General features: G+C 43.5%; 1 protein-coding gene across 6 annotated transcripts in view; it reads right to left on the bottom strand.

Annotated features, from left to right (window-relative positions):
- Zranb3 (zinc finger RANBP2-type containing 3) overlaps nucleotides 1–27,777 on the bottom strand; it is a 143,183-nt gene that overhangs the window by 7,176 nt on the left and 108,230 nt on the right. For all 6 annotated transcript variants that reach the window (XR_005874039.1, XM_021232882.2, XM_013120402.3 and 3 more), the window contains 5 exons: nucleotides 17,487–17,877; nucleotides 15,215–15,373; nucleotides 9,875–9,966; nucleotides 6,986–7,087; nucleotides 5,877–6,019 (listed from right to left, as the gene is read on the bottom strand). Coding sequence is in view for 5 of the 6 variants with exons in the window: in XM_021232882.2 (XP_021088541.2) it covers nucleotides 5,877–6,019; nucleotides 6,986–7,087; nucleotides 9,875–9,966; nucleotides 15,215–15,373; nucleotides 17,487–17,877 (887 nt within the window). In the remaining variant the exon portion in view is untranslated. The remainder of the gene's footprint in view (nucleotides 1–5,876; nucleotides 6,020–6,985; nucleotides 7,088–9,874; nucleotides 9,967–15,214; nucleotides 15,374–17,486; nucleotides 17,878–27,777) is intronic.

Raw genomic sequence — 27,777 nt, 5'->3', positions numbered from 1 at the left:
CATAAGAAGAAAAGGTTTCTATCCTTTCCTGTTTTGAGTCACATTTTGTAGTCTTGGCTGGCCTGCACTCCCTATGTAGACCAAGCTGGCCTTGAACATGGAGAGATCTGTCTGCCTCTGCTTCTGAAGTGCTGGTATTAAAAATGTGTGCTACTCAGTTATTTTCTGTATTTTTAGAAAATTCTTACAATTTTAAAATTGTGTGTGCACATGTATGTATGTACACACACAATGGGAAAGAGATGGAGGGGGGAGAGAGAGAAAGAGGGGAGGGAGGGGGAGAGAGAGAGAGAGAGACAGAGAGACAGATACAGAGACAGAGACAGAGACAGCAGTACCGATAAAGGCCAGAAGAGGGCATCAGATTCCCCCTGAAACAGAGTGATAAGCACTTAGGAGCTGCCCAATGGTGGATTCTAGAAATCAAACCCAGATCCTCCTAAGTATCAAGCACTATTAACCACTGAGTTAGCTTTATAGCCCCTTAAATCTTTTAAAAATAATAATCCCTCTCCCCTTCTCTCTGTTACAAGTCAGGATTGGTTTTCTCCTAACACAGGTTCGGTGGCAAATGCCTTTACCACCGAGCCTGTAGCCAGACCACACTGGGTTGCCAATACATTGTTCACTGTGATCCTGGCAAAGGTAAGGAAGCAAAAGCAAGATGCAATTATGCTTCCTCTGCTGACCATGAAGTCTGGAAATGTGCTCGCCCTTCTGGCTGCTATTTGTTATATGGGAAACGCTTATCTTTGCTCCAAATCAGTTGTCACAATATTCGCTTCTCCAAGAAAATCAAGAGTCATTCATGATTTTTAATTGCCAACTAAACACAGTCTAGTTGAGTAATTACCTAGATCTGCTTAGCCTGTGGGCGACTACCGTGATAGCTCATTAGTGTAGGAGGTCCCAGCCCACTGTGGGTGGCACCATTCCCTGGCCAGATATATGGCCCCACATTGTGTAAGACAGCTAGCATGAACACGGACAGAGTGACCAGACAGCTAACAGGCAGGCAGCAAGCCTCATGGTTCCTCCCTCGAGTTCTCAAGCCAACTTCCCTCGTAGATGGGGTGTGACCTGGGAGTAGAAGCCGAACAAATCCTTTCCTGTCCAAGTTACTATTGCTGGGTCTTTTTCTGTAGCAAGAAAACTAGAATACAGAAATTTTCAAAATTTGGGGGAAGAAAAGAGCAGATGTGGGCATAAGAAACGATCAAATACACGCACGACTGACAGCCTTAAGGGAACTGCCTCTCCAGCTGCACAGAAACGTTCCAAGTGTACCCCTCCTCTTCTGAACTTCTCTTGGAGGCCCCAGCAAGTCACCTCCTCGCTCCAACACTGCACGGGTTTTGTGTAAAGTGATTCGTTTGTTAACTGAGCTCAACTGGATCTCCTATAAGCTCGGGGTTTCTGCCCAAAGCAGCAGCCCCTTCACTCGCCACAGACTTAGCAGAACAAAGCCCTTTGGGTGTGGGAACCAGACCCTCTCATGCACTATCAGTAATACACCTGGTGAAGATGCTGGAAGTAAGAAAGAAAATAATTCAATTAAAGGTGAAGGGGGAATTAGGTAGATGAAATGCAAATTACCCAATTAATTTTTTATAATTAGCACGACCCAGTTTCGAGGCTAGTTTACCCTTACTGGAGATATTTTAAATTCCACATGCATTTAAATATGCTCAGCTTTTTGTTTTGTTTTTTAACATGGGTGATGGGGATTTGAACACTGGCCTTCATGCTCACACAGCAGGGTCTCTTTACTCACTGACCCATCTGTCCAGCCCTCTCTATTTATTGTAATGGTTCCATGACACTCCACTATGTGGAGGATGAACCACAAAATAATCTATGTACTCAGTTTCTGATTAGTAGGCTATCAGGCAACAGCATACATTTATACCCGCCACGTTTTAAAAATGCCCTAAAGTCTAAAGAGGACACGGGTCTCCAAAAATACTTTGGTTTGTGTGTATGGCTGTTTTGTCTGCACACACATCTGTGCACTACTTGTGTGCCTGGTGCAAGCATGTGGGAATCAGAAGGCATCTGGTCCCCTGGAGCTGGAATTACAGACTGTCCTGAGCTGCTCTGTAGGTACTGGGAACTGAACCTGGGTCTTCTTGAAGAGCAGCCAGTGCTCTTAACCCCTGAACGATCTCTCCGGCCCTCCACTGTATTTTTACACATGAACTGTATATATAGGGATTAGGGTGATGGTCCAGCAGTTTAAGTGCTTGATGAGCAAATGTGAGAACCAGGGTTTGAATGCACAAGAACCCATGTAAATGCCAGATGGGTGTGGCAGCCCACCTGCAGTTCTGTCTCAGAAGCTTGCCATATAGTAAGCTGTGGGTTTGAGAGACATGTCTCAGTGAAAAAGATGGAAAATCAACCAAGGATATTCCTGACATCACCATATGCACATACATACATGTGTACATGTACTACACACACACACACACACACACACACACACACACACACGAAACAGAAACACATATACATACTAAATACCCAGAACTAGAACGTTTAATTCCAGGTTAAAAGTCTCCGCTGCTTTGAGCTGGGTTTAGCGCCTTTAATCCCAGCACACAGGAGGCAGAAGTGGTGGATCACTGTGAGTTTGAGGCCAGCCTGGATTATGTAGTGAGTTCCAGGACAGCCAAATAATTCCGTGAGACCCTGTCTTGACAAAACAAAAGACAACAACAAAAGTCTTGGCTGCTGTGTGTTGGGGTAAACCTGACAGGCTGTTCTCTTCTGCAGTACAGCAGTACAGGGCTCCACCAGTGCAGAGCATGCTTGCCCTCATATTCTCGGTAGCACAGCAATGCCACTAAGAATAACAGGGTAGCAGGCATCTGAACTCCCAGGGCTCCTATGTGTGATGGGAAGCAGAGACTCGAGAGTCTTGGCCATCTAGTCAGAGTTAAAAACTGAAAACAACCACTTGCTTTCATGTAAAAGGTTTAAATGTAAGTATTTTGAAACTACAAGAAAACGATTGACCCCAAAGAAGGTAAATGATATCTTTTAAGACTTAGTGTCAAGTTGCCAATATTCCATTTTTCATTGTGTCTTGCAGATATTCATGGAAGTATGCCAGCTCCCAAAAGGGTTATGGTAAACCTCAATTTTGGCAAACAAAAGGAGTCTTCACAGTTACCCACAAAACCAGTGTCTGCATAGGATTCCAGCAGAAGATAAACACTTAAACATTTTTTCTAAAGATTTATTTTAAGTATATGAGTATTCTATCTGCATGTATGCAGAAGAGGGCATCAGATCTCACTATAGACTGTTATAAGCCACCATGTGATTGCTGGGAATTGAACTTAGGACCTTTTGAAAGAACAGCCAATGCTCTTGACCTTTGAGCCATCTCTCCAGCCCCCAGGACAGACATTTTTAAAAGAAGTGTGTGCTTTGGGAAGTGGCTCATAGTGATGGATGTAATCCTGGGCTCTAGGGTGCTGACCTGCTGGGAAAGGATCAGACATAACAGGGCATCCACTCAATCAGTTCTGAGAAACGGAACCCACTCAGGAACCAATGCAATGGTTTCTGGTCTTGGTTATTTCCAGTCATCGTAGACTGAGTTACCTGGACGCTGGCTGCAAGACCTCAGCTTAGATAAGGCCGGCTACTGCTGGGAATGTTTGCGGCAGCTGTAATCTTGTGGGACATCTGACCACTTTTTCAGGAATCCCAAATTTAGTGCTTATGTCTTTTTTGTTGCTCTTCTTGAGACATTCAGAGACAGGGAGAAAGACAGAGACAGAGATAGATATAGAGATAGATAGACAGAGAGAGAGAGAGAGAGAGAGAGAGAGAGAGAGAGAGAGAGAGAGAGAGAGAGAGAGAGAATGTGTGTGTGAATCTATGTATGAAAGTGTGAATGCATTTGGGTGCCCGTGGAGGCCAAGGGTTGATATCAGGTGTCTTGCTGCCGGATCACTTACCACATTACCAAAACAGGGTCTCTTGCTGAATCTGGAGTTCACTAATTTGGCTAATCTAGCTAGTCAACTTGCCTAAAGGACCCTGTCTCTCTCCTGAGTTGACTGCTGCATCAACTCAGCTCATATCTGAGTGCTGGGGATATGAACTTTGGTCTTCAACAAGCCACTTACACCCTGAGCCATGTCTCCAGGCTGCCATCTAATGTGTTAAAGAAGTGAACCCTCCCTGTGCGTGCCTGCATCTCCCTTCATGCCCACGGGCTGAGGGTTTCTAAGAGGTTCTTAAGTCAACTTTCTCTAAAAAATAATCCAGTAGGATGACAAGGGGAGAGAGACTAGGAGTCTAACGCTGCCTCAGGCAGGGCTCGCCACTCAGCCTGGTCCTCCTCACTGCTCTGTGGACACACCCTTCACCCTTCCTCCTACAACTGCCACTCGGTGAGGCTCCAGCGCAGGGTGCCAGTGCTGAGCTGTCCCCTCTATGACTGCAAAGACCCGAAAGACTTCCCTCTCTCTTCCTCCATCCAATGGTCACCAAGGTGTTTAGATGAAGCCTGGTAACAGTTTTCCTCATTCTCCTTCTGTTCCAATGGCTGACTCCTTAAATAAGGCGGTCCTTAGGTATGTTCTGTAGTTGTGATCATCTAAAATGTCTCCATTGTGACCCTTAGGGCAGCTGTCTTCCACCTCTGGGAACATGGTGCCTATGGAGGAGGAGGTGCCTATGGAGGGGATCTCCCCTATGGGGGGAGGAACTAGATCCCCTTGAACTGGAGTTACGGATGGCTGTAAGTTGTTATGCGGGTGCTGGGAACCAAACCCAGGTCCTCTGCAAGAGCTGCAAGTGCACGTGACCACTAAGCAACCCCTCCAGTGCCTTGTTTACTGATGCAACATAGACTTACACAGGAAGGTGTAGTAGGTAGGTTTGTCACTGTGATTTCCTTCACAGAAAGAACTTTACTACAGAGCAGCTGGCAACTTCTCCTGACACTCTTCCTTCCACACCAAGAGAACCAGGGTTTATGACCACAGAGAAAGTCACTGAAGGAAGACACAGATGCTTACAATGCCACATACGGGGGTTAGACATAGACTTTTGGTGAAGATGGAAGATGATACTAAAAATGTGCCACAATTAACCTTGATTTTCCAACCGTGGACCTGACAGTTATTTTCTACTTCTGGAAACATGGTGGTGTGTTACAATAGGACCAACCCCCTGCTGCATGTCAGATGGAGACGCAGGGCATGCTCTGAGTCTCTCTGTGCTAACTGCCCCAGGCTCAGTAGGTTGCAGGTACACCAACCCCTGTCTCTGGCCTCTGTTAATGTAGGATTCCCTATAAGCAAAATTAAGACAATCTGATGTCTTCCAGCAGATCTGACCAAATTCACTACATATATAACTATGTTGCTATGAAATGCTGTAACTATTATTTTAAGTATAATTCTTTTTCCCTCCCTCCTTCCCTTAAAACAAGGTCTAATGTTGCCTAGACTAGCTTTGAACTCCTCATACAGCTGAAAATGACCTTGAATTCCTGATCCTCACACTTCCGCTTCCTCAGGTATGAAATTACAAGAATGTACCCCACAGCTGGCTTATCCAGTGCTACAAAGGGATACCAGGCAAGCACTCTATCAACCAACTGTCCTCGGCATGATTTCCCCAACTTACTAAAATTTCCTTAGTGGTTCCACAAGATGCCTCAGATGCTTACAATAATACATGCAGGGATTAGAAATGGAATCAGTCTATAGAAAAAGTCATGGGGGTGCTGGGGAGGAGGGGAGGGACCTGGGATTGACATGTGAAGCAAGCTTGTTTCTAATTTAAATTAAAAAAAATGAAGAAAAAAAACAGTCTTGGGAAGCAATATACTACAAGAAGGCCACCCTTACCTTTTAACACTGTTCTCTTTGGCCTGTTGTTTTGTGATCTCTTCCAAGGCCAGGATTGGACTACAGAATAGCTGCCCACTTTTCCTGATCATCCTCTGCTTCATGGCAGTCAGACCGTTCCACTCTCGGACAAACCTCAAAATCTGGTAGAAGAAGAGAAATGATGAAGAGTTAACAGTTCTCCTTGTACCTCCCTTTGAAAGTCAGGTTATTTACAACATGAGGAAATCAATGTCTTACAGCATCCTTACACAGGTTGAGTCCTATAGTTTGTCTTTCTTCAACTTGACACATCTCTCATGATATAAATTGCCTACGCCCTTTCATCCAGAGTCTCTAAAGGCACTTCAGCAGCCCAGCATATTCTCTGAACACACAGGTACCAACAGCGAGAATGTACTCACAGAGACCCAAACAGGGTAGAAGTATAGACCTCTGCAGCAGCCCCAGAAAAGCTGGCTTCAGCGAAGCAGACCCTGCAGGGGTGGCAGGGGATGGTGCAACTTCCCATGATCACACGGTACTACATGCCTCAGACACCACAAGACAAAAGCCAGCAATAAATGGAGGGTTATCACAATTGTTCTTTATCAATCAATTGTGGGTAACTGGTTCACTGGCTTTGGTTTTCTATCTATCTGTCTGTCTGTCTGTCTGTCTGTCTATCTATCTATCTATCTATCTATCTATCTATCTATCTATCTATAAAATAGCTCACTGCTACCTCTTCCTATCAGCAGGATACAGCTGACTTCCAGGGTTAAAAACAAAAATGAGCAAACCCATTGTTAGAATTTAACCTTAGAAGACAAAGTGTGATTCTGACAGATGTGTCACAGCTGCTAATCCCATGAATGAGAGTGAAAAGATGTGAGGATGAGTCTGTCCTCACAGCCAGGCCAGGTGTGATCACTCATCAAGGAAACAGATGCCACATTTATTCTTAGCACTGGTGGAAATAATAGACACTGTCTGGAGGGATAAAAACACAGCCTGCAATCTGAATCTGCAACAGTCATAAGGTTTGTTTCATTAAACTAAAATGACCTTTAAAATTGCTAAATATTATTTCAAATAAATGCAACTGTATCATTTCACACTCTTCTTACCTGTGAGCGAGTCTGTTTTAGTTGAAAGCTTGCTGGTAAGTCTTCCCAAAGGTCTAATTTTATATCCAAAGGAATAAAATTACAGCTCATCGGTTTTCCATCCTGATAACAGAGGAGGAGGCCTTGTTAGTGCACTTTAGTCTGTAGGCACTACTAACGACTTTCTAACAAAGTTTAATTCTGATGTAGCATGGCCAGTCTCCTAATTATACACCAGGAGGCACCTTCTAGAAAGGGGTGTACCCAACATGAGTCCCCTGCAGAGCTGAGGTGACAGGGGGAGGTGTCACTCTGCCTGGACACCGCCCAAGCTTTCTGTTGTCAGCCTGGATGCTGCACTCACTGCCCGACATAATTCTCTACTGCCTGACCTTGGAGATACACACGGAGATGATGAACATCTGCAAACTAACACAGAACAGCACATCATGACTCCTATCAAATGACAGCCTTGATAAACATCTGACTGTTCCGTCCCAGGTGGGCTGATACAGCTGTCCATTGTTATTGTCAAGAGGGGAAGGAAGACAGAGAAATTCTAGAGACTCACTTAAGAAATTTGCTTCCCCAAAGCCATGTTACATTACTGCCCCAAGATAGAGTCCATGCCCCTGCCTGCAGAGGAAGCTAGAATTGTATTGAGGAGTGTCACCTCTCAAGCATGAGTGGATGTCATCTCCTTTTTAAAGGAGGGGATGGTTGCCATGTGAAAATTCACTGCGTCCACAACAGTTTCTCATATTCAAATTTCTTAGTCAAAACAAATGCCAGCAGTCCACAATTGTTTTGGAAGAAGAAAACGATGAAGACATTTATGATGTGATATATACTTGTGTATGTAATTACATAATTCTTAATTTGGAGATATAATTCCAAATCCTAGATTTGGAATTTTCCTGGCAATAATCAGCTCTTTCTGACACAGGATGCTAAAGTTCTGTTACTGACTCCCTTATGGGGTACACTCGTAGGCAATGAATTAGGGATTTTACAAACTCCTACTTGTAGAGGTTCCTTGGGCCCTTCTAGGGTTAAAAGGTAAACTGTCATCCCCACCCAGTCACAGCTGAGAAAAGATGTCAACATTCCATCCATCTATACATCTGTTTAGGAAATGACAGTAGTTGCATGATGCCATTTTGATGGTAATGGGATACATAAGTATTTAGAACAGCCATAAAAATGTCTGAGACTGTGGACAGAAATGTTAAGGACAGGAAGCCCAGGCAGGAAGCTGGGATGCTACTTAAGTACTCCACCTTTTATCAGGAGTCCCTGAGTACGATTATATTCTCTGACTCCACCCTGAGGAGGACAACCAGTGTTACAATACAATAGTGTTTACAGACCCAAGGGGCTTTGGAAGCCACACTATGTTCTGACTGGGCAGTCTCTTGGCTCCTAATCTTTATATATCTATGTGGGGTCATCATTCTGCTCCTTCCGTGTGACGGTGAGAGGGGACAGCATGGAGCTCCATCAAGAGGTTGGCAGGTACTAAAGACTGCTTGGAGATGAGTGGGTAAGTCAGACATGCTCCCCAGTCTGCCTCCCCTCATGCAGAGGCTTCCCAATCTGGGCTGGGATTCAGGCCTACAAGGGTAACAAGTACCGCCTTCCTGGTCTCTGGGGACTCAGCCTCATTGTGGTCCACAGTGGATGGTGTGTAGTGGTTTGGTATCTGTGCAGTCATTTCCTTCTGACTGAACATGACTGTAGCATACTGCATATCAAATCTGCTCTTGTAGAAAACACAATAGGGGGCTGAGGAGATGGCTCAGAGGTTAAGAGCACTGGCTGCTTTTCTAGAGGTCCTGAGTTCAATTCCCAGCAACCATATGGTGGCTCACAACCATCTGTAATGAGATCTGGTGCCCTCTTCTGGTCTGCAGGCAGTCATACAGGCAGAATACTGAATGCATAAAAAAAAAAAAAACTCTGCCAACTTCTCCATACTTCTATCAGTATAGTTAGGACAATGATCCTCACATGGCTGCCAAGACCTTCCCAGAGTCACAAGCTGGGATATTATCTGCCCGTCAGGCTCTTATTCCCTTATGAGTGAGTTCTCCTTAACAGTCTTGCAGGTGGATCTCTGAGTTTGAGACCAGCCTGGTCTACAGTGTGAGTTCCAGGACAGCCAGAGTTACACCGAGAAGCCCTGTCTTGACCTCTCTATCCCCATCCCCCCCCAAAAAAACAAACATCCCCATCACCCCCAAAAAACAAACAAGAAGCACTTGTTATTTATATAAATGTTAGTTATTTTAAAACTGAATATGAATACATGAATATTTTAAGTGTCTTCATTTTACCACAGAATGGTGTATCAATAGGTATAACCCATATCAACAAGAGCTCTTAGGGTCTTCAACACATTTTTGTCATAAAAAGGACTCTTCGGATTAAAATGTGTGACCTTTGCTAGCGGAGAGTCTGAGTGGTCACATCAGGAAGCCTTCTCTCTGATGCTCAGCACCGAGGGTGGGGTGAGGGTGTGGGTAGTGGGGGTGGGGCAGTTGAAGATGGGGGCCGGGTGTTAGGCAGCTATAAGACTGTTGCTCCAAATGCTAAGTAACCTACGGGGATGAACTCATTCTGTTCTTGCAACAAACCCTCCTTACATTTTACAGCCGAGGCAAAGGAAGCAGAGAGCAGCTGGATGTGTCCAAGATAAACAATAACACTGAAATCGAGGTCTGTTCCCCTGAAGTCTTAATGACTCTGCTTTTGCCTCTCCTTGTCTGTAGATTTTACACAGGAATTTGATGACAAGCTGTGTGGAGGCAAAAAACTGGGCACCTATCTCATTGTTAAAGATCTCCACTGAAAAGTGACAAAAGAAGCCTGTCTTTATATTCTGAGATACAGAATCTGTGTGACACTTACCTTGGTATAGAGGTGGATCCTGTCTGTGTTCCTACTTGCACAAAACATGAAGGCCTCAGACACGGGAAGGGCTCCTGAATTGTTCAACTGCTCTAATGAAGAAGACAAAAGAGAATCTGAAAGGCCTGTCTAATCTCTGTCTAAAATAGCATATTTGGGGTCTGGAGAGATGGCTCAGCAGCTATGAACATTTGCTGTAATCTGAGTGACTGTGGTTTGACGTCTAACACCCACTTGGGTGGCTTACAATGCCTGTAACTCCAGCTTGAGGGGATGTGATACCCTCTTCTGGCATCTTCGGGTGTCCACACACACGATCATATACGTGGTCAAACACAAATAAAAATAGATCTTCAAAAAATAGCTTATTTCACTGTTGTACAGGTTAGAATGATGAAATAGCAATGTAGAAAAAGTAACACATTTGATAAGCTTGTCTAGGCTTGAAATAAAACTCTCAAGGCAGGTCTTCAAAAAGTATCGGCATGTTTGGAACCTGGGCCTTCTTTACTAATGACTGAACAATAGATTCAGAATCATTTGAAGACATATGGGTTTGTCAGAAGGGACCCTTTACTAACACCAGAAACCATTACCAGACTTGAAGGGGTTTAGGATTTCTCCCTTTTGCTAAGCTAAGCATACTGCAGCTGGCACTAAAGAGTCCCCGTTTGATTATGAGCATCAGGACAGGCCTGCTGAGTGCCACTGATGCGCCTGGTTCCCTGTGGCTGCTGTCTCACCCGCAAGGAGGTGACCAGACATCTTTATTTTCTTATCAGCGCTTAAAAGCATTTAGTTGGTCCCATTATCCAGAATTCTCTAAGAGAGACAAAACTCACAGAGGCAAGTCTACATAATAATTAGAGTCAAAGGGGCTGAGGCTGTAGAGTACTTGTCTAGCATGCCAAAAGACCCTGGCTTGGATCCCTACTACAATTGAAATCAAACCCCCAGTGAGTGCAGTGAATGCCCACTAAACACATCAGTGGCCCAGGAACTGTGATAATTACTATCCTCAGTGCATCTCTCACATGAAAAGCACATTTTAACAGGAGGAAGCTCAGCCCATTAACTTGCTCAACTGTAAAAGGGGCTCTAGAGCTTGTACTCTTAAAATGCACTTACTATTTTTATTTATGTGATGTGTACTCCCGTGTGAATTTATGGGCACTGTGTGCGTGCAGATGCCAGTGGAGGCCAGAGGGCATCAGTTAAAGTGATCGTGAGGCCCCTGGGTTGGGTACTGGGAACCAAAGCCAGGTCACTCTTGGCCACTGGCTGTCTCTCCAGTTGCAGAGCTTATACTCAGTTCAGTTGGGGTTTGTCTGTGACCTCTGAACATTCTTTCCCAGGTCTAGAAGCTCAGCTTTGCTCACCATTCCACTAGGTAATACCAGCATCCCATTAGTTTTCTAGTCTAGGCACTGGCTACTTTGCAAGTCTAGTTTGTGGATTATTCTTATAAATGAAAAAGAAGTAACAAACTCTGAGAACCAGGGAATGAAGGGGAAGGACACATTAGTGGGAACAGAGAGGGGAGGGCAAACATGGTCAAGGCAGAATATGCACATATGGAACTGTCATAGTGAAAAGCCACTAATTCACAAAATTAGCGAGTGTTAATGATTAAAAAATCTCTGGAATTGGTGTCTAACAGTCAGTGGTAACAAAGGCATGTTGCAATTATTATTGCCTTGGTGGCAGCTGTGAAGAAGTTGTGTGAGCCCATGCAAGCGAGCTCATGGCTAAAATGCTACTGCCATAAAGCCATTCATGATGTACATGCACTCACTGCTCTTACATGTATTGGATTTAGTTAACTTCAAGACTCCTAGCCCCCACACGTATGCCATGGCACACACATGGCCATCAGCAATCACACACACACACACACACACACACACACCAGTAATAAATTAAATTAAAAGGTATTTTTCAATATGTTCTAGAATCAAAAGGAAGAAGAAATATCAAAAAACCTGGTTAACGAATAGGAGAGTGCTAGGTGGTGGTGGCACATGCCTTTAATCCCAGCACTCAGGAGGCAGAGGCAGGTGGATCTCTGAGTTCAAGGTCAGCTTGGTCTACAAGAGCTAGTTCCAGGAAAGCCTCCAAAACCACAGAGAAACCCTGTCTCGAAAAACAAAACAAACAGACAGAATAGGAGAGCACAGTTTTCATACCAAAGAAGCAAATATTGGAATAACTAAAATCTCTCAGGAAGCTGGCTCCTGTTTGGTTCGTAGGCATGTTGTGCAAAGAGTCCCCTACTATACACCAAACAAAGCCACTGAAGGCAGGAGGTACTGCTGGTCCAGATCCCTGGACAAACAAAAGGCACGGCCACAGAATGTGGCAAGTTTGGGCTTTGTAATGTGCTGTGCCTCCGTTTCACAAGAGGTTCTTTCTGCTGACCTCGGTCAGAAGATCATTTGTAATCAGTGTGTCTTCATATTGGAAGAACTCTGTATTAATGTGTAAAGATTAGAAGTCATTCTCTGACAAAAGGCCAACAGGGTCAGTGCCAAAGTAGCTGACACTTGGTGGGAGCTGAGAGCTGCATTATGGGAACATACCCTTTTCAGTGTTCCCAAGAAGGGTAATGATGGTCTGAGACTGCAGATGAATCTGTGGAGGACACAGCTTTCCCTCCAGATTTGTATGTTTCTAGTTAGAATAAAACTGCAGCTCCACAGCTTTTCAAAACACCTTTTTCCTGCTGTTTCTCATGGAAATCCATGTTTGCTGGGAAGACATGAAATGTGACTCTTAGATAGTTGAGGAAGGAAGCAGGGACAGGTACAGGGAGATGCTAGTGTGTCTGCAGCAGACAAGGATGACACAGATTTGCAGGCGGAGTGGGCATTCTAAAAGCTACTGACTTTTAAAAAGTACTTATTTACGTGCTAAAGTGTGTGTGTGTGTGTGTGTGTGTGTGTGTGTGTGTGTGTAGGTCAGAGGACCTTCTACTATGTGGGGCCTGGGATCAAACTCTGTGGTCAGGCTTGGTGGCAAGTGCTTTAACCCACTTGCTGGCCCCTGCTTTGGTTTTTTGAGACAGGATCTCCTGTAGCCCAGACTGACCTTGAATTCACTATGTAACTGAGGACAACCTTGAACTTCTGATTTTCCAGCCTTCCGTATGTACCACCACAGCTGGTTTATGTTAATGTTTGGTATTGAGCCTGGGCTTTGTAGGCTAGGAAAGTCTTGTATCAATGAGCTACTCTCCGGTTCTTTGTAGTGGTAGGCTAGCAGATGTCTGTACCAGGGAACCAGTGCACAGCTACCAACCGAGGTCCTAGCAGGGAGGAACTGTCCAACGACAATGTCCAGATTAGTCCCCTGAGTATGTGCAATCCCAGGCCCTACGAGTCTTCAGCACTTTGGTTTGGTCTTCTAAGAAGCTAGGGACACACAAGAGGATGAGCCCCAAGTGTATCCTGTTTATGTAAAGGCTATGAAATCAGATCTAGACCGTGTTCACTCTAACACACGTTTGGAAAGACTCTGAGGGAAGGAAGAGGAAGGCTGAGGAGAAAAAGAAGAAAAGAAATGAGAACACATTAGGTTTAGGCTTCCTTCCTTCCTTCGTTCGTTCCTTCCTTCCTGTAGGACAGTGTTTCCCTGGCTGTCCTGGAACTCGCTCTATAGACCAGGCTGGCCTCAAACTCGGAGATCTGCCTCTACTCCCGAGTACTGGGATTTAAGGCATGTGCCACTGCCTCCACCATCACTCAGCTAGATTCAGAAAACTCTTAAGTGAGCATTTCATTTTGAAGTATGATTCTCACTCCAAACAATATGAGTGTTGCCAGCAGCTAACTTAGAAAGTTTTCTGGAGCCTCATCTAACAATTTAGGATAGTCTTTTTAAATTACGAATTTATTAAAATTATTTATTTATTATGTATACAGTGTTTTGCCTGCATGTATGCCTACATGCCAGAAGAGGGCACCAGATCTCATTAAAGATGGTTGTGAGCCACCATGTGATTGCTGGGAATTGCTGGGAATTGCTGGGAAAGAGGAGACAGAGCTGGGCGGTGGTGGCGCACGCCTTTAATCCCAGCACTCGGGAGGCAGAGGCAGGCGGATCTCTGTGAGTTCGAGGCCAGCCTGGTCTACAGAGTGAGTTCCAGGACAGCCTCGAAAACAATACAGAGAAACCCTGTCTCGAAGAAAAAAAAAAAAAAAAAAAAAAGAAAGAAAGAGGAGGCAGTACTCTTAACCACTCAGCCATCTCTCCAGCCCCTAGGATGGTTTTAAGATGTACACCAATCTGCAGGTAACTATGGTCACAAATCAAGTCAAAAAAGAAAAGAATCCTAAATTACAGTATTCAGCCAGCTGGCCCATGAGAGATGGTATGTACAACTACTGGCTGGCATTTACTGCCCATCACAGCTGTAAGTAACACAAACAGGACCAAGCAACAAATAAATAAAACCTCAACACCAAGGAGTCCAAGTGCAGTCAGTCCTGATTATTTGGTTTTTGTGTCTGTGTAGAATGTGTGAATTTGCACCCGAATGCTGGGTTTACAGGTGCGCATGTAGCTCACACCTAGTTTTGCATGTGGTTGGTGGGGACCAAACTCAGGTTCCCATGCCAGCAGGGCAGGCACTTTACCCACTGAGGCATCCCTCTAGCTTGCTTCAGATAGCCTTGAAATTATGTTCCTTAAAATTGTTTCTTAGAAGAATACTAATTGAGTTTACCCATCTAAAAGCACCCACTGTGAAAAGGATTAATGACTTGCTGAAGAGCTGTTTTTCTCTGTCAGTCTCATTGCTGTGGCCTGACGTACCACCCAAAGACTAACAGCTCTCTCCCTGCCAGTGAGCTCCTGTGGTTGGGCAGGACAACACTCCGGTGGCAGCAGCAATTGCTGCTTGTGATACTATATAGCGTTGATGCCAGCAGAGAGCATCTAGTATTTAAAGATGTTTCTGAGAGAGGCAGATGTTTGTAACATAAAAGGGAATAAAAGGTACTTGGGACAAGGTATCACAAATCTAGTAATGGCATTATGTATTAAAGTATAGGGCACTTATTTATTTAGTTGGCTTAGTTTTCAGACTCACTATGTAATCCAGGATGACTCTGAATTCACAATATTCCTGTCTCTTCCTCCTGAGTCCTGGGATTATAAACTTTCACCACAACTGGTTTATGCAGTGCTGGGGACTGAAGCCATAGACTCACACATAAGTGGCTAAGAACTCTCCCAACTGAGCCGCACCCCTAGCCCTCACATAGTTACTATGTGAACACTAGAAACGGAAGCAGTACCTACGATTCCCTGCCTGGGACGTCACTCTGTCTTCCTTCTCACCTTCCAATGCTGCTTCCTTGCTAGCAGGCACCTGCTCGGGTGCTGGCTGTTCAGGGAGTTGTTTTACACAGTCCAAACTAGCCTGATCATCTTTGGAGGTGTTCTTCTGAGAACCAACTTCCTCATTTTTGTTGTCATCCTGCATCTGGTTGAGGCCAGCTAGAATTATTAAAATAAAGAAAGTTACATGTAATAAGCATAGATTAAAATGTCACACCTCAATTTTATTATTAGAAAAAAAAAGGAAGAAACAGGCGGGCATGGTGACACATGCCTTTGATCCCAGCACTTGGGTGGCACAGGCAGGCAGACTAACAAAACATTCATCAAGGAATCTGCCTTGCCTCGCCTCCTGAAGGATCCCTTCTAAGATGCACAGATACACAAAAGTGTAAACAAACAAAAACTGTATGTACAAATGAGGAGAGTCAACTTGAGCTTGTGTAAGAGAACTGGAGGCAGGAAAGGCAGCTAGCAAAGGGCGGAATCCAGAACCACAACAGAACAATATTAGACTACTGCACATAGAACAGGTTGTCCCACTCACGCTCAGAGCTGCTGCTGAGCCTGGCCAAGGGCTTATACTGTTGGATATACTCTACATAGCACTGGAGAGCAACGGAGACCTTCAGACAGAGGAATAATGATGATTGCAGTTTTGGTGGTGGTGGTGGGTATTTTTCCCACCACCTTTATGTAGCCTTGGCTGGCCTTGAACTCACAGAGATCCATCTACCTCTACCTCCAAAGTGCTATGATTAAAGGCATATGTTGCTATGCCCAGCTGATGCCCATTATTAAAGGGTGATTCTGACTGTTTTGCATGGAAAGATTCCAAAGGGCAATCTAGAGGTTGCTAGAGTAGAGGTTGCTACTGAGCTGATGATGCTTTCATGTGGTAGCAGCAGGAGTTGGATTGGGATATATTTTGGAGTTTAACAATTGAGGGGAGGTGAGAAAGAGATCAAGGCAGGCGATCACTATGCCAACCGTAATGTTGAGATGACCCTGTTATTATAATTTTTATTTCTTCTCTAAGCAGATTGTTTCATGCTCACAAATGTGTTTATTTTTTAAAGTTTCTTGGCAGGTTGCTTACTGAATCATAGGTTTAGAAACTTTCATTGTTGTTCTTGGCATCATATGGGAAAAATCAGAACTATCAAAGATATAATAAATTATGATTTCTAAAAATATAGTGATTGATTTTAAGTTTGATTTTTCCCCTAAGCTAGTCACCTGATAATCTTACTGTGAGCTGACATTATTTTATAGTCTCCAGTTGCTGTATTTTGATGGCCTGCATCAGTCACGGACTGCAGGAGGTCATGTTAACTGTGGCAAGGGCACTACATGGACAAAGTGTGTGGTTCTGGTTTAGTTTCAGAGAACAGGTGCCCACATAACAAATACAATTACCCAGCTGGCCACTTGTCAATTTTGATAGAGTTCTCAGAAGTGAGAGAGGAAAGACTTAGCGACTGATTTTCCTTCAGAACAAAACTGAGAGAACAAGGAGCAGGGAAAATTGTAACATCAGAGTTCTTTTAGCTCTGTCTTTGTTAGAGTCAGTTTTGGAAAGAAAGACTATATATTGGAGAATTGGTGTGAACAACTACATATGCCATTGATAAAATAACCTATTAATAGTTTCTAAAACAGTCAATTGAGCATTTTTTTCATTGGCATATTCTCTGAAACTGAAAACAGAGAGAATACTAATGGCATTTTTTCTGTTACATTGTATTGATTTTGTATTTGTGTGTGTTGGCAGATTCCTTTAGTAAAACCTTGAGAAGAGCTCATGACTTGTCAAGCAAAAACACCATAGCACAATGTATATTAAGCCGGCAAAGTAGTTACCAAATGATTCCCCTTAAATATAGAAATTCTCTATAGTTTCCTTAAAAACAAGAATATTGACTCGTTTTATAACAGCAGGTCTGTGATGGGCAGCACATTTGCTACCATAGCAACAAGGCTTCTCCTGCCCACTCAGCTCACATCCTGCTGACATTAATCAGAAATGCCCACTTGTGTCAATTTAGTGCCAAGCCAGTGACACTCAGGATATATGTTCTTGACAGAACCAGGAGTCACTCACATTGCACAGGGGATGAATTTACAGTCTTCACTCAGTGAAACTCTTACTCCATTTTGAGGGCTGCAGGCTGATGACTCACAAGACACTTTGGTAACGATAGCACTGAAAACTTGCACGGTCTTCAGGCCCCCCATCCCTCCACCCCACTTCACCGTCTTGAGGACTCACCAGCTCTACTCTGAGGGTTCTCACACATCTCACAGTAAGGAAGGACTGAATCATTGATGAACGTGCAGAAGCCACACTGCCAGCCCTTCTTGGGAAAGGCTGGGGAGGCCAGCGGGGACTCCACCTCATGGACACCTTCCATGGATCTGGCTTGCAGGGATGGTTTCTCCTCCAGGGCACTGCTGTGGTACTCGGTACTCACTGACTTCAATCTTTTAGTTTCAGGTTCAAAACCATCTTTGTCATCACTTGCAGTCACTTTTTTAGGGTCAGAGGCCACCACTGTTTTCTCTTTGAATGCCTCTGGTTCATCACAGGATGCTTCCAACTGTCTCCTTTTCGGTTTTGGTAAGAAGAATGATCGAATATCATGTTGTCTTTCTTTTTCAAACTAAAAATCAGTCAACAGTTATCAAATGAGGGAGCAATTCTTCTTAAATGAAAGAACTTAGCATTTTCATTAACCAGACTGGCAGGAAATGAATCTAATTATAGTGCCACTCTTCATAAATACATATAACTCAGTGGAATAAACACGACCAAGCACTGAGTGAACACAGCCATGTCCTTCCTATGCACTTTAGCTTAGCACTTATTGTGGCCTCAACTCATTTAACCCAGTGCTAGCTCTGTGGAGCTGGTATTCGGGTGAGGAAACACAAACACTATGGAGAAGTTAGAAACGTTATGAAATAAAAATATACTTTCTAAACTACCTGCCTTAGATGCACATCAGGTAAAAGAAGGAAATGTGTATGTCAACATTTCAGGCATATAAAATAATATTTTAAGTCAATCAAGAACCTAGAAAAATGCTTTTATGGCCAAACTGTAAACACACTATACACAACTATGACACTCATATTAAAACATTACATTGACCAGGACACATTTTTCAAATAACATTAAAATAATCATTCTGACCTTTACACATACATATACATGTGAATGTGTATTCCCACATGTATTTCATACATCTGCAACATACAAACGCACAGATACATAACACAGACACACATATACACAAATGGAAATAGAAAAAAGAAAACCTTTTCTACATCTTAGAGGATTTCATTAACTTCTATCTCTAGTATCCTAAAATTTCATAATTACCTACATTTATCTATATCTATGTGATCTATATGCCTCAAAATTCTGCTCAGCACTCTGAATACCTTATTAATTTGCTTTTTTTTTTTTTTTTTTTTTGGTTTTACGAGACAAGGTTTCTCTGTATTGTTTTGGAGGCTGTTGGTCTAGGCTGGCCTCGAATTCACAGAGATCCGCCTGCCTCTGCCTCTCGAGTGCTGGGATTAAAGGCGTGTGCCATCAATGCCCGGCTCTTTCTTTCTTTTTATAAACAGTTTAAAACTTTTTTGAATGAGAAGCAAATAAAGCAGATGTCCAAATGAGGGCTGTTCTTGGTCATCAACTTGACTACATCTGGAGTTAAGTAAAATCCAAAAACGGAGGGCACACCTGGGAGGGGTTTTTGCCTAATTTGAAGCTGGAAGCTCCACTTCTAATCGTATCTTAGAGGCGGGAAGACACACCTTTAACCTTCTGCTGGAAGGCTATGGAAAAACATGGAAGAGCAAGGTTTCGCTCTTTGCCTGCTTGCCCTTGCCTTGTTAGAAAGTCCATTCCTTCTCTGGCATTAGAGCCTTTTTCCTCAGGCCAGTATAAACTGAAGACTAGTTGAGACATGCAGCCTCATGGACTGAACAACTACTGGATTCTTGAACTTTCCTTCCACAGCCAGCTACTGTTAGATTAGCTGGACTGCAGCTTATAAATCATTATAATAAATCTCCTTTCTATATAGATAGACTTGTTCTATAAGTTGTTACTCTAGAGAAACAAGATTAATACAGTTATATATGAAATAAACATCAGTGAGCTATCACATACATTCAGTTGTGCTTAATAATACTCATCACCATCATTGGATGCATGTGTGTGTATAGGCCTGAGATTGATGAAGGGTGTCTTTCTCAATTACTCTTCACCTTATAAACCGAGGTAAGGTCTTTTTTTTTTCCGGGGGGAGGTTTTGAGACAAGGTTTTTCTGTGTTGTTTTGGAGCCTGTCCTGGAACTTGCTCTGTAGACCAGGCTGGTCTCGAACTCACAGAGATCTGCCTGCCTCTGCCTCCCAAGTGCTGGGATTTTAGGCGTGTATCACCAATGCCCAGCATTTTTTTTTGGTAGGATCTCTTCTTAACACAGGCTCACTACTTTGGCTAGTCTGTCTGACTGACCTATGCTGATGATACATGTCTCCGCCTCCTTTGTGCTGGAATTACAGGTGGGCCACCATGTGCATCTGACTTTTAGTGGCTTCTGGAGACCCAAGCGCTAGTCATCATACTTGCATCAACATAACTGATTTCCCCACAGGCCATCTCCAGTCCCCCAGTCTACATTTTAAATAATTTTTTTTCTTTAAAGACTTACCTATCCAGCTCAGCATTTAAAGAAAAAAAAAAGTGTATAGGAGTTCTTAAAATGAAAGCAATCTTCCCAACAATTGTAGCATGAATAATAAAAACCCAGAGAAACATATTGTGGTTCAAGTTGAAAATGAGAAAAGCAAAGCAGTCAAGCCACTAGAGAGTTCTTACCTCTACCAAGGCTAGGCCAAAGGGAGAGGGGCTATCCTGTCCTCAGAGTGACTGCAGACTGCAATGCTCTCCACCAACTTCAGACTGCCCTAAAACTGCTCTAAACCCCTGCTTTAGTTCAGTTAGTTCAAGATCAGCCTGGTCTACAGAGTGAGTCCGAGGACAGCCAGGGCTACATAGAGAAACCCTGTCTCAAAAAAAGAGTATCTAGTTTGGGAAAGCATCATTTGAGAAACTCTCATTTTGTGCTAGAGGGACCTGAGAGGGATGTGTAGCAGTGAGAGACTGCACTCTGAAATAGAAGTCAGCCTCTGCTGTGCTCAAGGTCACCAGCAATGTGTGGTAGAGATGGGTGAGTCCAGTGTACCTAATAATGGAAAACCACTGAAACTTCAGCAAACAAAGTCCAGGAACGAGGAAGTGGTTAGAAACAAATAACTAATAATTTCTCAAACCAAAGGATACGCCAAGAATAGAATTCTTGCAAACAGTGCATGATTAGTGAGGACTCTGCCTAATTCTGAGGATGGTTAGGCTGGATAATGAGGAATTCTGTCACAGGTAGTGAAACTGACAAGAGCCTATGTTGGCCCCAGGGCTGCCAGTGGCTGGAAGGGCTGGCGGAAATGGAGATTCCTTTACAATCATCAGTAAGCAACCTGATTCCTAGCATCAGTTGAACTTTCTGATTAGAGCCTCTGGGCACATGAGCAGGGAGTTACTGATGAGGTTTCTTTGACCTTTATCAGCTATGATTGGCAGAAAAATAAGACAGAAAAATCTCTTTGATACATCCTAAAGGTAATTACACACGCTGGTTGGGAAGAGAGAAGGATTAGTGATATGCATTCTTGCAAGCCACAGACAGCCTCTGAGACTGACTACACTTGTTTGAACGTGTGTGCATTTTTTTTATTTTTGGTGGAAGAAGGTCTTTATTTCCTCTACAGTCTCAAAGGAACTCAAGGCCCAACTAAGGTGAAGGTATGAGAATAAAATATCTGAGTTTTACAAGCTCCATTTCTCTCACCAACTTAAAGTAGATAAAGAGGGACTAATTGTTCACAAGTAAAAATGTACACTGGTAGTAAAGGGAACATATATATATATGAGTGTATGTCTTTGTGTGTAGTATTTGTGCATGTGTGTGTATGCATGGGAGTGATGCCCATGACTGTACACGAAGGCTGGAGGACATCGGGTGTCCTGTTCTATTTCTCACTGTCTTATTCCATTGAGCTAAGGTCTCTCACCCAACCCAGACTTCACCTCTTTTCAGATGGGATTGCTGGGCAGCAAGCCCCAGTGAGCCTTCTCTCTTAGTTCCCCACTGTGCTAGGGTTGTAGGAGTTGGGAGCCACGGCCAGATTTTTATGTAGGAACTGGGGATCTGAACTCAGGTCTTCATGTTTGCACGAGTACTCTTACCCACTGAGCTGTATCCCCACCCCCAAGAAAACAAAGTATGAATTTCCTCTTTTTGTTTTCTTTTTTCTTTGAGAGATGGTATGATATAGTCCAGGCTGGTCTGGAACTTGTTCAGTAGCCAAGGGAGACCTTAACCTCTGGCTGCTTTTGCTTCCCTAGCATTAGGATAACAGGTGGAGGCCACCGTTTCTGGCTTTTGGTTTTGCAGAAGTATCTGGATACTTCGTGCAAATCCCTCTGCCTTCAAAGAATACTACTTTAAAATTTAGTACACAAAGCAACTCTTGTGCAGCCACAACACGTGCTCCTGCAGTTCTCTGCACCCCGCTGCAACCGCACTCGGGAGAAGCCCTGGCACAGGAGTGGAGACTGACAGCAGCTGAAAGAGGGTGCTGAGCACGAGGGGTGAGGAAAGTATGGATCCTAGGAAGCCGCTGCACTACAAGGATCTAAGGGATGCAAATGTGGGAGCTGGAGAGATGGTTTAGGGGTTCAGAGCAAGCACGACTGTTGCAGAGGTCCCAAGTTTGGTTTCTAGCACCCACACACAGCTCCAAAGGATCCCATGCCTCTGCCTTCATGGACACCTGCTTCACAAGCATACTCTGACTTTCTTACACACCATACTCTCTCTCTCTCTCTAATAAAAATAACTTGATGCCATGCAGCTTAAAACAAAACACACAATCCCTAACTGTGTCTATCTGCAGATGGGACATCCAGCAGACAGGTGGGTGTTTAGGACATGGCTGGTTAGTAAGAAGAGGAAGCAACTTTGCCTGTGAGATGCTGGTAGAACTAGTATGGTGTACCGCCCTGTGAAGTGTGGAGGATCAGAAGTTCAAGGGCATCCTTGGCAACGCAGTGAAGCTGAGCAGCTTGGGAAACATAAGATTCTGTTTTAAAAAAATGCTTCTAGTGAATTTTTGTTTGTTTGTTTTGAGACAGTCTTATGTAGCTCTGGATGGCCTTGAGCTTGATATACAGCAGAAAGAGACAGTGAACTCCTGACTTCCTGCGTCTAAGATTGTAGGCAAGAGCTACAATACCCATTTCTCTAATGAGTTCTATATTGTACTTTATTATTACGCTGAGTTTTATTGAGCATCCACTTTTAGTGTTAGTGGTTGTTGGAAAACGGTTCAGGAATGGAGTCCTTGAGGAGAATTCCAAGTGTTTGTGAGAAAACTCCAAGAAAACAAAAGAGTCTTGCGACCTTGTTTCTTCAAAACATGGAACTGTTCTTGGAATGTGTTTTTGTGCTCCTCCCAGAGGTATCAGATAGGACTGAGTTTACTTCAGATTGCTCATTGTTGCTTGTGCTGTTATTGAGTTCACTGTTTAAACTATCCTTTATATGCCTCTATGGAAAGAACATGTTTCTGCCACGTACAATTTGTCCTTGTGATTGTATGCAGCTTGGACTCGTGAGAACTCTACTCAGGAGACTCTTCTCAACCTCAGAGTTTTAATTGTCTGAGGCTCTGAATAAAGTTGGCTATTGCATGAGACTTTAGTTCGCTTATTTACTGGCTGCACTGTCCCACCATCTCTCGAGTGGTAACCCTGACATTCCTGGAGTTCTTCCTGGATGCACAGAGTAGGCATCTAAGCATAAGGGACTAATTTTCCAAACAATCATGTTTTCTAAAAATTTTACATTTATCAATAATGTGATTCCCTGTCACTTAGAGGCTAAAGAGATAAGTTTGTTGGTCTGACTATAAGAGGCCAGGATCTCCAAATTCTAATGTTCAATCTAACAGCTTAATGTTAGCATTCATATCATACTGCCAGGACACTTATTTTTTTAAAACATTCATTAGCTTTAATATTATGTGTATGAGTATTTTGCCTTTATATATGTCTGTACACCATATGCATGCCTGGTGCCCACAGAGGCTAGGCAGGCATCAGATCTCTAGAGCTGGAGTTACAGACAGTTCTGAGCTGCTGTGTACTGGGTGTTGGGAATCAAACTCTGGTCCTCTGCAAGAGCAGCTAGTGCTCTTAACCACTGAGCTATATCTCTCCAGCCCTGTGGTTTATGTTCAAAATGAATGACTATTATTTTCATTATTTTTCTTATGGAGGCAGTAACACAGAAATGCAAAATATTTTTATGAGCTAATAAAGCTGTATTATCCAATAGCTATATTATTCTTACACTTACAAAAGTCTGTGTAGTAGTATCACGGACACGATCCAATTCAACATGAATATTTGTCCTTTAATCACAGCAAGTGATTCTCTTTATGACTGATAAGTAAGGAACTTAAAAGTTGGCATTTCTAAATAGGAGATAGGATCTGACCAGACAGACATTTTCATCATCAGTGAGAATTCAAGTTCCCGGAAAAAAAAGCCACACCTGTGATAAAGAGTCTACAAAGCTGATGGGCTGATTAGCACTTCCCGGACTGTGGAAAGATAAAAGTTAAAACATGGACGCAAAAGCTTCTTGGGCAATCTTTACTACCCCATCCCCTCCTACTGCTGGACACTGCCCAGCCTGGAACTTGCTATGCAGACCGGGCTTGCCTTGAGTTTGCAGGGACCCTTCTGTTTCTGCCTCCTGAGTTCTAGGATTACAGGCATGTACCACCACCACACCCGGCTCCCTGGCCTTCTTATATAAGTGAGGTGTTCTGGGATATACAAGCACACTATAAGCTTCCACCAGCCCAAAAGCTCTTGTCAGTAGACAGCATCTGAAAACTATAGCAGAGATTCCCCCACTCTGCTGTAAGCTGCCTGTCTCCTGGTTCTACTAGTGTGTCAAAATGCCTTGACTTATGACTTGTTCTCATCCTGTAACTGTAAAAACTTCGTGGAACCATCTCCACATTGGACCTTGCTATTTGGAGCTAGACAAAGGCATGCTGCCAGGCCATGGGCACTCATACTTATCTCAATAAAGCCTCTTTTAATTCCTTTTGAGGGGAAAGCTGTTTCTTGAAAGGACACAGAAGAAATTCCTCTTTTCGGTTACACAGCTAGCACTTGCTGTGTCCCTATCCTCTGACCACTGTTCAATAAAAACAAAAGAAACATATTGCCTTTGGTGACAAGTGCTGGGAATAAGAATTGCAAAATGCTTCTGATGGTTAATGCATGCTTTCTCTGAAAGGCTGGGGGCTGCTATCAGCTCTGCTTTGCTCATGGTAAATGCAGGGTCCTTTGAGAAAAATCTCCTGGCCTTGAAGATAGGATTAAAATCAGTTATTAGAGCTGAAGGAGTGGAAAGGAAATGCAGACAGACTCATAAAAACAATAAAGCACTTCAGAGCTGGTGCTGATCCAGCGGAGACCAGGCCACTGACATGAGGGAGCGCCGATGTCAGGGCTAATAGACTCTGATCAAAGGCCTCTGTAAGGAGTCATCCTGCCTCCTGTCACTCAGCCCCATTCCTAACAAAATTAATAAACCTGTTTTCCAAATGAGGACAGGGGCATCATGCTGACCTCCACAAAGACCCTGAACGGAACAGCATCCGAAGACCTTCACATCTGTAAACTCCACAGTCTGTTTTCAAGGAAGAGAGTGACAGCAAGGATTTAACAATCTAAGTGGGAAAAAATGTACTTAAAGTACCTTGACAAAGAAATTACTTTGTTCCATCCCTCTAGATTTTCCAAACAGACCTTTCCCATATAGCTGAAAAAAAAAAAAACATTCAACAGTGACCCACTCTTAGGTAAACCCAGTTTCTCTGCAAGCATAAAGAGAACAAAACAAACCAACTCTAGTTTAAAACAAAAGCAAAAAATAAAATAAATACGGAAATAAATTGTGTGCTGGCACGATGGCTGGGGGGGGAGGAGTAAAAGTGTCTGTGGCCTACTCTGACAATCCAAGTTTGATCCCTGAGACCTATGGAAGAAGGAATGAAGACCCCTGAGACTTTTCCTTTGACTGGCACATGCAAAGTACATATTTACTTTTCTGTGCAAATATATATGTTTGTGTTAGATTGGAACCTCCAGATTGCCCCTGCGTGATCCAGACAGCCCCATTCCTGTCTCTTTCTCCAAACCCTGCCATCTCAGAGAATCTCCAACACAGAAAAGGGGACAGAAAGCCCAGTTCCGCATTCCTGGAGACTACTGCAACTCCCTCCACTGCTGCCACCAGCAGCCCAAGGCCTCCCTAAGCATTCCAAAGCTTTTGACTACACTTGGGTACAAACACTGCCTGTGGCAGACACAGTATCACCCCTCGACTACATCTTATATCATCTCTCTGCTTTAGTTCAGGCCTGTGACTTCTCTGGCCTCCATCTCTGGGACTGAAGAATCCACCCGAGAGTTGCTTTGCTCAAATAAAGCTGTTATATGTTTTCAGTTTGGCTTAATCTGGCTGACTTTGTTGGCAGAGAAACCTATTATCTGGGCACAGAAAACCTGTTAGTTTGCATGTGGCTTTTCACATTGAAAAAGTGCCCTGAAACAATGATATTCCAAAGGAGTTAAAAAAATCTTGACTTTCAAATAGTGTCTGGTAGTGAACGGAAGTAGAAAGCTCCTTTTAAAGACAAGCCCAGCTTCAAGCTGGAGCCAGGAGGTGGTGGCACACAACTTTTTGTTTGTTTGTTTTACGAGACAGGGTTTCTCTGTATTGTTTTGCCGCCTGCCTCTGCCTCCCGAGTGCTGGGATTAAAGGCGTGCGCCACCACCGCCCAGCCATGTGGCACACAACTTAGAAATCCTAGTGAGGCAGAGGCAAGGCAGATATCTGTGAATTCAAGGCCAGCCTGGTCTACAGAGTGAGTTCTAGTACAGCCAAGGCTACACAGAGAACCTCTGCCCTGAAAAACCAAAACAAACAAACAAACAAACAAACAAAACAACAATGTGGATTTGAGATATTTTGTTCACCAGAAAGCAAGGAAGCACTTCTAATAAAATTGTGGGACTGAAGAGATAGGTAAGTGTTATTGTTGGGCAAACGTGAGGACCTGAGTACCTATGTCCAAAAATAGTAACTTGTGACTGTACCCCAGCATTATGGGGTGTAGAAACAGGAGGATCGCCGGGCGGTGGTGGCGCACGCCTTTAATCCAAGCACTCGGGAGGCAGAGGCAGGTGGATCTCTGTGATTTCGAGGCCAGGCTGGACCGATAGCCTCCGAAACAATACAGAGAAACCCTGTCTCGTAAAAACCAAAAAAACCAAAAACCAAAACAAAACAAAAAAAAAGAAACAGGAGGATCATTGGCACTTGCTGGCTCCCGATCTAGTTCAAGGTTCAATGGGGAGACTGTGTCTCAGGAGAATATGGGGCGAGTGATAGAGCAGAACAACCACCTGATGCCTTCAGCTGCATGCATGTGTACCTACAGATAAGGGTACCTTTCACCACATACACACATGCATGCATACATGTACGCACACACAGACACACCTGCACACCCAAATAACAAAAGTTCTTTACAGAAAAGTGCAGCTAACAAATATAGCATAAAGATATAAATAGAAAAATCAAAGCCATCATTCAGAACTGAGTCAGGCAAAAGTCACTGATGAAAGCTAAAACCACTGGGGAGGTATAGGGACTGTGTATAGGAACAGGATAGTCACACACTCTGAAACTGTTTATCAGGGATAACTTGCCACGGTTTTTGGGAAAGCTCACCACACAGCACCAGTCACAGTTAGCAGCATGGTTTGCCTTACTTTCTTAATAAGTTTGTTTGTTGGTTTTGTTCTTGAGATGGGTTTTGCTATGTCCAGGCAGGCCTCAAACTTAGGATCCTCATGAATCAGCCCCCTCCGTTTTATTTTTCTGCAGTCAGCACCTCAATCTGTTTCTTTATTACTTGTGTATTTTGAGGCAAACCACTATCCTTCCTCACCTTCAAGGTCATAAAAATATTTTCTCTAGAATTATCTTCTGAAGGTTAGATTTGATGCTGATTGTTTTTCAAGAGAGCTAAGTATTAAGTTTTGAAACTGCTGGAAAATATAAACTCATGTAGTAGCAAAGTTAATTTTTGATTCTTCAAGTTTTTCTGGCTGTAAGTAAAATAGCTTTTCAAGAGCATAAATAATTGAGAATTCCTGTTTAAAATGTTAAATGATAATGTACATTTTCCAGGTATTAAGAAAGGAGAAAAAAAGGGACTGGCAAGATGACTCAGTGGGTCAAGGACTTGCTGTGAAAGCATGAGGACCTGGGCTGGGTGCACGTGTGTGTGTGTGTGTGTGTGTGTGTGTGTGTGTGTGTGTGTGTGTGTGTGT

This window comes from Mesocricetus auratus, unplaced genomic scaffold, assembly GCF_017639785.1.
Source record: "Mesocricetus auratus isolate SY011 unplaced genomic scaffold, BCM_Maur_2.0 Super-Scaffold_100676, whole genome shotgun sequence".
NCBI lineage: Eukaryota > Metazoa > Chordata > Mammalia > Rodentia > Cricetidae > Mesocricetus > Mesocricetus auratus.
Note: the sequence above shows the minus strand (reverse complement) of the source record. Positions and strands in the feature narration are given on the sequence as shown.